This window comes from Arachis ipaensis, chromosome B02, assembly GCF_000816755.2.
Source record: "Arachis ipaensis cultivar K30076 chromosome B02, Araip1.1, whole genome shotgun sequence".
Classification (NCBI taxonomy): Eukaryota; Viridiplantae; Streptophyta; class Magnoliopsida; order Fabales; family Fabaceae; genus Arachis; species Arachis ipaensis.
In genome coordinates, this window is record NC_029786.2 from 24,827,736 (window position 1) to 24,838,406 (window position 10,671).

At 38.0% G+C, this 10,671-nt stretch overlaps 1 protein-coding gene across 1 annotated transcript; it reads right to left on the reverse strand.

Annotated features, from left to right (window-relative positions):
- LOC107625146 (histone H4) lies at nt 572–1,110 on the reverse strand. Its single transcript, XM_016327724.2, has one exon. The coding sequence runs from the start codon at nt 992–994 to the stop codon at nt 683–685; it is 312 nt and encodes a 103-aa protein (XP_016183210.1). The 5' UTR covers nt 995–1,110; the 3' UTR covers nt 572–682.

The window sequence follows — 10,671 nt, forward strand, 5'->3', positions numbered from 1 at the left end:
ATATAACATTTTTTACTTAAGAAATGGGATTAAGATTACAAACCTTGTAATTCTTATTCGTTTAAAGTCTGATAAAAACCTAAAGATAATTTTTTTATTAACTACAGGACTAAAAGCCCAAGGACAACAGAAAAAATTACATCGAAATATTGAAAAAACTGAAAAGCAAATGCCTCTTTTAATCAGCATCAAACTGGACAAAAGAGGTAAAGAGGACACATCTAACTGATTTTTGAAGATGAATGGTTAAAATATTAGCGCATCCATTTCCTTCGGAGAAGGATGGTTTATAAGCATGATCCAAGAAATCCAAAAGGAGCTCCAATTTCATATACAAGGGGGAAGCAAGCACGAGTTTAAGTTGCATTTTTAAATAGGCTCCATTTCATTTAATAAACACATTTTCGCATTTGAGGTACTTACAAAATTTGCGCTGGCAGCAACAAAACATCCATCTTCAATGTGGATAATAACACAAGCTGTGTTTCCGGTATACTTAAAACTCTTCCTAAAAGTTATATACGTTACTTATTCAGCTTAACAGTTTATAGAATAAGCACATAAGATTCCAAAACAAGAAAGTATTTATTTCCATTTCCTCAAGATCCAAACTACACTTCAACGAGCTCAATAATCCATGAAACATTTACAAGCAGGAGCAAATACTAAACCCTAGAATGAATCAACCACCGAAACCGTAGAGAGTCCTTCCCTGCCTCTTGAGGGCATAAACAACATCCATGGCAGTAACGGTTTTGCGGCGAGCGTGCTCGGTGTAGGTAACGGCATCGCGAATGACGTTCTCCAAGAAGATCTTGAGGACGCCACGTGTCTCCTCATAGATGAGGCCACTGATTCTCTTGACGCCTCCCCTGCGAGCCAAACGGCGAATGGCTGGTTTCGTGATTCCCTGAATGTTATCACGAAGTACCTTTCTGTGCCTCTTCGCTCCTCCCTTTCCCAATCCCTTTCCTCCCTTTCCACGACCTGACATTTTCAAACACTAAAGAGAAAGAGATGCGCGGAGAAGCTTTTTCTGTTGAGATTTGATTTTGAGTTTGATGTCGTTAGCACAGAACTTTAGTCACTTTTACATTGCGAACTGTGTGTTTTGGGTCTGCTATATAGGTGGGAAGTGTGGTATCTGGGTCGTTGATTATGGGAAAATGGACGGCTTGAGATTGCGATCCTCGTCTTGTGGTTTTTAATGGTTTTGACCGTTGATTAATTTGGATCGACGGTATGAGTATGCGAGTGATTTTTGCGGATTACTGACGTGGCATCTTTCTCGACGTGGTAAGTATTCTTTCTTAGTTTTTTACTTTTTATTTTTCGTATGCGTCTGTGTTAGATTGACGTGGTGGATAATCTATGCACAAATTACATAAATAAATAAAATGCATCCCAAAATTATTTTTATTATAACATTTTCAAAATGAGTATGTTTTAATTTTGTACTTATTTTATACAAATTATTACAAAAGGTAGATATTTCAAAATTTATACAAAAGTGCTAAGGGTGTATAAAGTCCGATTTAGTCCGGTGACAAAGTTCGAAATTGAGAGATAAACCTTAAAGTAGTCGTTGAAGTTGCACTCGAGTCTTATAGTAGTTCTTGAATTTAAAAGTTATCCATATTCATTCTTGAAGTTGCACTTTGGAACTCAGACTCGTCTTTTCGGCACATTTCGTCCATCTGGCGCAACCGGAAAGCTGAGTTGGTCTTTTTCGTAACATGTTGGCAAAGAAACGGCTAGTTGATGTGATAGAGTAAACTGTTCTGATTCAATTTGGTCACTTAATTCAAGTTAAAAACTCTAATTCCCAATTTTAAAAAACCATCTCTACAGTACTCACTCTCTTCATTCTGTCCACAGAGGGATGAATTGGAGCACCACCATGTCCACCAAATCCAACAGGAGGCTCATGTATCTCTCGCCTTACTTCTCTTGATCCAGATCTGTAAAGTACAATGATAAAATTTAGTAAAGAGGATATCTGATGAAACAAATCATACGTTCAAAATCATCATATGCAAACAATCGTTTAATACAAAGTATGAAAGTACAACCAAAAGTTTATTTTCGATATGAGTACAGACTTTTATTTATACAAGTTTCATATCCTAGATCGAAATTGTGCGTGTAAGTGCTCAATGCAATATTTTGCACCTGTGCTTGATTGCAGAACAAGGAAAATGAAGTTCAATTCATTTGGTTATCCTACATGGTTCATTTTGTGCACACAAAAGGACAAGGACAGCTAAGTTGACATGTTCACAACCTCAAGTTGAAAAGGAAGAAGGAAGATTTTACAAAAGGAAAAGAAAAAAAAAAGAGGTGAATAGGACATGAAACCATACATACCGTGGAGGATTACTTGCTGAACTGGAATTGGAGGAGACATCTAACTTGGCTAAGATATCCTGATTTAGTCTTTTCACCAGCTGCTCCAAATTCTTGAATTGCTCAGAATAATTGCTGCTTTCATTTGCTATAGTATAATCCGTAACACTGTATGTAGAAAAATTAAAGCATCATGTAAGACCCAAGACCTTTGAAAGAGGGTTATCATTAACTAATTTCAAATTCAGTGTTTCTGTAACCTTAATTTCAGAAATTTCTCTATTAAAGAAAATTAAGGCAAGTTTTGATTTATCGAATTTGAGATGGGTTATGATTATTATCCAATTTTATAATTATTGGATTATTTTCTATATTTAGATTATAAATTTGTCAGTTATGAAATAATAGGGGTTTTACATGGTTTGGATTAGATCAGTAATATTTTAAATATTAGTACTGCTATTTTGGAAAAATAGAGAAATTAATTATATTATTTCTAATTTTTAGTTCTGGGTTTTCTATTGAAAATGATTTGTAAAATTAATGAGCAAATAGTATTTTTCTATATACAATTAGTGTTGGATTTAATTTGGGTTTCAATTACTATATTACCCCTACTTTTATTTGAAATTACAAAATTATCCTTGAACCAGATTTTGCCCTAATCCTAAAACTCAACACACATAACCATAACCCTAAAAACCCTACCCGGTTCCCCTGATCCGGTACACCCCAGGGTACCTAATGCAGCAGCAGCAGCTGCAAACTGATTGAAAGAAAGAAAGAAACAAAAGCAAAAAGAGAGAGAGGCTGAGTTGCGGCTGAGGAAGGGGGGAAGCTCACCGCGTCGCACCGCCACAACAGACCATGCCACCAGGGTCACCGTCGCGAAGCCTCCTCGCCGTCGCATCGCCGCCGAAGCTCCCTGTGTCGCCACTGTTCGCGCAGAGGAGGGTTTAAGGGAGCTGGTGCTGCTACCGTGCCCAGCCGTTGAGCCACGCGTCGCTGCCATCCTTGCGCCGCCATTGCCGTCGCGGAGGAAGGAACCCAGAACAGAGAGGCACACGAAGGAGAGAAGCTTGCGGCTAGCCTTGTCGCCGCCACTGCTTCCGCGTCTTCCAACAGCGCTGCTGTCGCTGCCGTAAATTGCAGCCAGAGGAGGAGCGAGAGACCAGGAAAGGGAGGCGTGTCGTGCTCTGCTGCAGTCGAGCCAGCCTTGCTGCCTCCGCTGCTAGGGGTTGCTCCCGTCACTGTCGCCGGTGAGAAGGAGAGGGCAGTGCGGGAGAAACAGAGTGCGAGGGAGGAGAAGCCGGCTCCGCCACTGCCTTTCACTGCTGCCACATGTTCCTCTGCCACTGCTAAAGGTGAGCTACCGAAACCCTCTGCTGCCCAGAAAACCACCACTAGGACCACTGCTATGTTGGGGGTAAGCTCTCCCCTGTTTCTGCTTCCTAATTCTGCCAATTCAATCTTACTTTGAGGCTGTCGTTGAAACTGTTGGTGCTTAATTAATGGTTATAGTAGGTGACATCGCCGCTGCCATTTATGGAGATAGTTGCTGGCTTTGTGTGGAGATTTCTGTTGCAACTAGTATTTGTTTTGGGACTGTTTTATCTGTTGCTGGAGTCTCTGTTAGCTTGCCCAGTGCTGTTGAGTCACCACTGATGCTGAGAATAGGTGGTGGGAACTGCTAACGAAGCAGGCTGAGTCGCGGCGATTCCGGCTGCCAAGGGCGGTTCTCTGGTTATCGGAACCACTGCTGAAGCTTCTGTCCTTTGGTTCAGTTAGTATTCTTTAGTTACCGTAAGTACCTCTGCCTCGAAACCTTGCCCGTTCATATCCCGTGATGTGTTTTAAGGTTTTCGCAATATTTATGTCTTTAGGATTAAGTTAACGGGGCCACATGTTGCGAGTAAAGGTTGTTTCTTCTGCTGTGAAATTGAGCAAAGCTGTGATTCAAGCTGTTGGTGATTTTGAGTTGAGGCGGAAAGGACTCTGTGAAACGTTTGGATTATGGAATTTGCGTTTTGAGGTAGGGGCGCTTTCCAAAAACTATGTTTTAAGTATTGGAATTATTACATATGGATACTCAAAATCCTAGTCTTGTTTGAAAGGTTATTTAAAAAGGATTGGATTTGAGAAGTTGTATTATTTGATTTATTAAGAGAATATTTATATTTTCAAGCTTAATTTATTTAGTGAACTTTATGCCTTGAGTTTGACTTATTTATAAATGAACTATTTTTACCGTTTGAATCACTGAAGGAAAGAATGGTGCTCTAATATTGATTTCAATATAAAAAGGAGCTTTTAGTGATTTCAAAGGAATCTAGACTTTTGATTGAGCAATTAAGTTTGAGGCATTTTGGAAGAGTTAGAAAAATGGGTTCCAAAAAGAAACCTGAAAGTGGTTTGATTCAAATGAACCGGTTCCTTTTCAAATGAGTTGGTTTTTGGACCGGGTTGGAACTTGTGATTTTGTATGGTCAGGTTCATAATAAATTCAGTTTTATTTACTTAAACCGAGAATCCATGATTTGAGTTTCAATGAATTTTAAGGAATTGATATAGGTTGACCTTTCCTAAAGACTTGGGACTCTGCCGAGAAGCTTTTATTATAAAATCTCATTGTTGGATGGGTGGTTTTGAATACTTTGAAATAAATCCTTAACTTGCCATGGTTTTGGAAGTTTTAGAAAGAGAATGCCGAGAGTGGCTTTGTTTTAAACAGGGAACTCACTTTGAGTAAATTTGGCTTATGAGCCTAAGATGATTTGAGAAATGAGATCTTTAAAGCCAAGGCTGAAAAGAGTTGAAATTTGATTTCAAATTGAAATGGCTTGAGAAAAGTGATTTGGGGCTTAAATGCCGGTTTTTTGAATTTGATGATGTTGAATGGTGGAAGTGCTGTTTTGTTATGGGCCAGAATGGCTGTGTTTGATTATGAATATTGGCTGGTTCTGGATTGAACCGTGAGCCGGAATGGCTGTGTATGATATTGATTTATGGCTGATTGCCGAATGAGTTATGGGCCGTATGGCTGACTATGAATTATGAATTTAAGCCGGATGGCTGAGATGGATGTTGATCCATGGCTGGGACTGAATGAATATATGCTTGAGATACCTGGGTAGTAGCAAGGGTTGTGGTTCGTCCCACTTGCTCCAGGTCAGAGACTGTGACGCCTGGGTAGTAGCGGTAGTAGTGGTGATTTCACTCGCTCCAGGTTGAGCTTTTAAACACCCTCCTGGGTAGTAGCCGCAGTAGTGGTTATTCCACTGGCTCTGGGTTGAGCGGGTAGTAGCAATGGGGTTGTAGCTCAAACCTACTTGTTCCGCGATGGGTGTTTCTGTCCATGGTTAGCTACCAGGACGTGTCGGATTAGCTATATAACCGACAGATGATATCATCAGCCACTAGGGACAGGCATGCATCATATGCATTTATGTGACATTGTTTGGGTGTGCATATTATACTTGGTTTACCTATATGATTAATTGCTAACTGTTCTACTTGCAATAAATGTTTGTTTGTGCTTGCATCTTCCTATTTGTGTTTGCTACTGGGACTCTGTTAGACTGTGGTGATTGGTTGTTGTTGGATTGTTTGGGCCTAGGGCCGTGGTTGAAATAAGATGAACTGATGGTTGATTTCGGTTTTGTGTTTCTGGTTTGGTATAAAATATGAAAGGCTATTTTGGTTCAGTATAGATAAACCCTTTTGAAAGGCTTTTGAGTTTTTGAGAATTGAACGGTTCCTCTTTTAGAAAAGATTTCCGACTTTACTCTTATTGTAAACCGTCGTTTTTGAAAAGAGGCATGAGACGGTTATTAATCACTGGTGCGGTTATCTTCATGTATCCTATTACAGTAATTCCCAAAAACCCTCTACTGAGAACCCTTTCGAGGATGATGTTCTCACCCTCCCTACATTTTTTCCCTTTCAGGATATGGACGCTGAAGTCACGAAGGGTTTATTTAGTTGTTGTTGAAATGCTCTGTATTGTTTTAGTTATGGTTTATTGAACCCTCGCTATTATCTTGATATATTCTGTAAGAGGGATAGGAATTGTATTGGTTAATGCTTGTAAAGTTATTTATATATAATTATGTATATATATGGATGTACTCTTTATGAATTGTTGTAAGTTGTATGGTATTTATGGATGTACATTATCGAACGAAAGTATTTTTGGGATCGGTATTATGGTTTAAAGTTTTAAACAGGCTCATATTTTATTATTAAATAATATAAGTGTCGTCGAAATGTCCGAGCTATCAGAGTCGCGCAGCCGGAAGCGTGAGCTTTGGTAGTTAGGGTGTTACATTATGGTATCAGAGCAGTCCTTCCTGTAGAGCCTGAGGAATGGACCGACTATACTTCAATTGCATACTCTGAGCGTTTGTCATGGAATAGATCTTGTCGAATGACAAGAATTAGAGCTTTATGCACATGACGATCTATTGATTAACGCCGTTAGTCTTGCATTGCATAATTCTTGGTATTAAGTTTGGCCGGCTTAATACTATTGAATTATGTATATGAAAGCATTGATGGGTTATCATAGATGACGTACTAGTTTTGAGTAAAGCGAATCGTGGGTTTTGGGAACGTTGGAAACTATTTCTCGAGGCTATTCAGTTGTGTGTTTTGGATTTTGTTCGAGTCGACCTGTTCTTTCATGTCCTAACTTGAAGTTCTTTTTTGCTAATCCTTTGAAAAATAGTTTGACTTTTTAACTCTATTCCTCTATTCATATGCATTCTTGTTTGATCTTAAGTGCATATGCTTGGTTGAACTCCTTGTTGTATCTATCTTTCTCTGTTTGAGTTCTTCTTGATTCATGTATCCTTTGACATGACTTTGAACTTGTCCTACTGCACTGTGCATTTTAACTCCGAATTCCGAGTCCATTATTAGAGAAATTGTTGATTCAGTTTTCTCTTATTTGACAGTGATTACAGCCAATTTTGAGATTTTTATAAAAATTTGCTGTTGATTATATATACACTTATATATATGTGGAACTTTGAAAATTCCTTATACAGTTTAATAACTATTTAATTCTAAGGCCCCGTCCATATTTTTACTGGTTTATGGAACTGCATTTACTTTAAATTACAATTGACTTTCTAGTGATTTTACTATAGTTCTAATGCACATCTTCATTTGATTATGTATTTGGATATTTTTTTCAAAATTTTGAAAAGAAAGGATTTTTGACTTTTATTCCGGTTGAGTTTCATTTGATAAGCGTTACTTAACTTATTTTGAATTGAGTTTGATTTAGCATGCTATATGGTTTATGCCATTGCTATTCATTTGAAAATGTTGGACTCATAGCTTTCTCCTTATGAACGGACTAAAGTTTCTCTTAAGCCTTCCATCTCCATAGGTGTCGTGCTTGGCTTTGTTTTCAACTAATCTTTTACATCTTGTGAACATTACCATTGATCTTGGTTTTTCTTCTCTGGTGAACCTCATTCTTATATGAGTCAGTTTGATTCGTTTCAAAACAGTGCATCGTTTAATCTCTCATTATCTTTACATGAGTTTTTAGTCAAAGATTTATCCTTGGAAAATTACTAATGATTGGGTTGTATTTTCCTATGACTTTCGTATTCTTTTGAATCAATTGAAAGCTTGTTTGATGCCTCATGCCTAGTGGATCTTGTTTGAACTACTTTGATTTAAGATTCTTTCTTGTATGGCTTGACTCCTTTTCAAGTACATCCTAATATCCTTGAATATCCTTTTGAAATGGTGATTTCAAGTATACTTTTGGAGTCTTGTTTTAAACTTTTAAAGAAGTTTTGAATTCTCTTGTAAGAAGTTTTAAACGAAATTTATTTTCTGTTGCTTGATTTAGATTGAAACCATGGTTCAATTTTGATGAAGTTAATTTAAAGTTGGGATGCACTATTTTAAATGAAGTTTTGGAAAGTTTCCGTGTTTAGTGGAAACCGGTTCGTTTGTAACGCACCACTTATTTCCTTTACCAAATTGTAAGCAAATTTCTACCTCAGAATTTCTTTTCTAAAGAGAGTTTAACTCCCTCTTTCGTACTTGCTATAAATGTTATACACGCTTGTTTGAATATGAAATTTTGAGAATTTTGAACAAGCATTTGATTACTTCCGAGTTTTTATGAACTGCTTTTGGTTAAGTTTTGCATCTAATTATCTTTCTAAAATATTTGAGGAAATATTTTAGCTCTTAGCCAAACTTGTGTGTATTTTGTTTTTAAATCTCTACATGATCTACTTCAACATGAAATTGTATTGAAGTAAAGCCACATTTATGCTTTTGCTACTCTTTTGAAGAATGTTTGTTGCTCAACTTTTCTTCTAGACTGCAAAGTGGTTTTTCCATAAGTTTTCGACTCTTTCATGAATAATGTATCCGAAAGTATTTGTAATCGTGCTCTTGAGTTCTGTGAGCTTTGTCTTGGGTTTGAGATATTTTCTTCTGTAAACCTCATAGTTCTTCGACTCAGCTTGGACTTGTTTCAAACTAATGCACTGATTCTTCTTCTTATTGGTCCTATTGAATTTCTTGGATCCAATGGTTATCTTTGAAATTGTCAATTGATTTATTTCTAGCAAACTTCATTGCTTGAGCGTCTTTGTTTATCTGGGAATTGGATAAATTCTCTCAAATCTATGAGTACTATCCTTGGCATCTGATTCTCCTTTCTAAATCTTGTATCCTCTGAGTAGACTCGAGAATTGTTTTGATATCACGTGCGACTTGTAGACGTAGTAACACGATGCGTTAGTTCTTTAAGACGTGATATGTGTATACAGAAGTTGAAGCGATAGGTGTACCATGTTATGAGTTAAGAGTGGTTTATTCCTTGCGAACGGATTTGCGGTTGTTAGGCTTATGATTGGCTAAGAGGTTGTAAAATGATTGGTGGAGTTGGAAAATTGAAGTTCTGAGGTGGGAACAAGAATTGTCATTGAACGTTATGCCACTGTTTAAATACCAACATGCTTTGCAGCCTTTTACCACATTAACCACCACTTTGCGTTGTGAACACCTATCTTGATATGCATCCTACTTTGTCACCTCAAGTTTTTGTAAAACCTTGGGATCATATAACCTTGTGCATTGAGCCTATCTTGGGACGTTTGCTTTGCAATCACACTCCTACCTTTGTATCTTTATGCATACGACCATCCAAGTATTTGAAAACCGTATATATGTTTATACGTTGAGATATATTTTTGCTTCTTCCTTAAATGTGTTCAAGGGTGAACTGTTATGAAATTTCTTTCGTTTTGTATCAATTTTCGAGGGCGAAAATTTTTATAAGCTGGGTAGAATGTAAGACCCAATACCTTTGAAAGAGGGCTATCATTAACTAATTTCAAATTCAGTGTTTCTGTAACCTTAATTTCAGAAATTTCTCTATTAAAGAAAATTAAGGCAAGTTTTGATTTATCGAATTTGAGATGGGTTATGATTATTATCCAATTTTATAATTATTGGATTATTTTCTATATTTAGATTATAAATTTGTCAGTTATGAAATAATAGGGGTTTTACATGGTTTGGATTAGATCAGTAATATTTTAAATATTAGTACTGCTATTTTGGAAAAATAGAGAAATTAATTATATTATTTCTAATTTTTAGTTCTGGGTTTTCTATTGAAAATGATTTGTAAAATTAATGAGCAAATAATATTTTTCTATATACAATTAGTGTTGGATTTAATTTGGGTTTCAATTACTATATTACCCCTACTTTTATTTGAAATTACAAAATTATCCTTGAACCCAATTTTGCCCTAATCCTAAAACTCAACACACATAACCATAACACTAAAAACCCTACCCGGTTCCCCTGACCCGGTTCCCCTGACCCGGTACACCCCAGGGTACCTAATGCAGCAGCAGCTGCTGCAAACTGATTGAAAGAAAGAAAGAAACAAAAGCAAAAAGAGAGAGAGGCTGAGTTGCGGCTGAGGAGGGGGGAAGCTCACCGCGTCGCACCGCCACAACAGGCCATGCCGCCAAGGTCACCGTCGCCAAGCCTCCTTGCCGTCGCATCACCGCCGAAGCTCCCTGTGTCACCACTGTTCGCGCAGAGGAGGGTTTAAGGGAGCTGGTGCTGCTACCGTGCCCAGCCGTTGAGCCACGCGTCGCTGCCATCCTTGCGCCGCCATTGCCGTCGCGGAGGAAGGAACCCAGAACAGAGAGGCGCACGAAGGAGAGAAGCTTGCAGCTAGCCTTGTCGCCGCTACTGCTTCCGCGTCTTCCAACAGCGCTGCTGTCACTGCCGTGAATTGCGGCCAGAGGACGAGCGAGAGACTAGGAA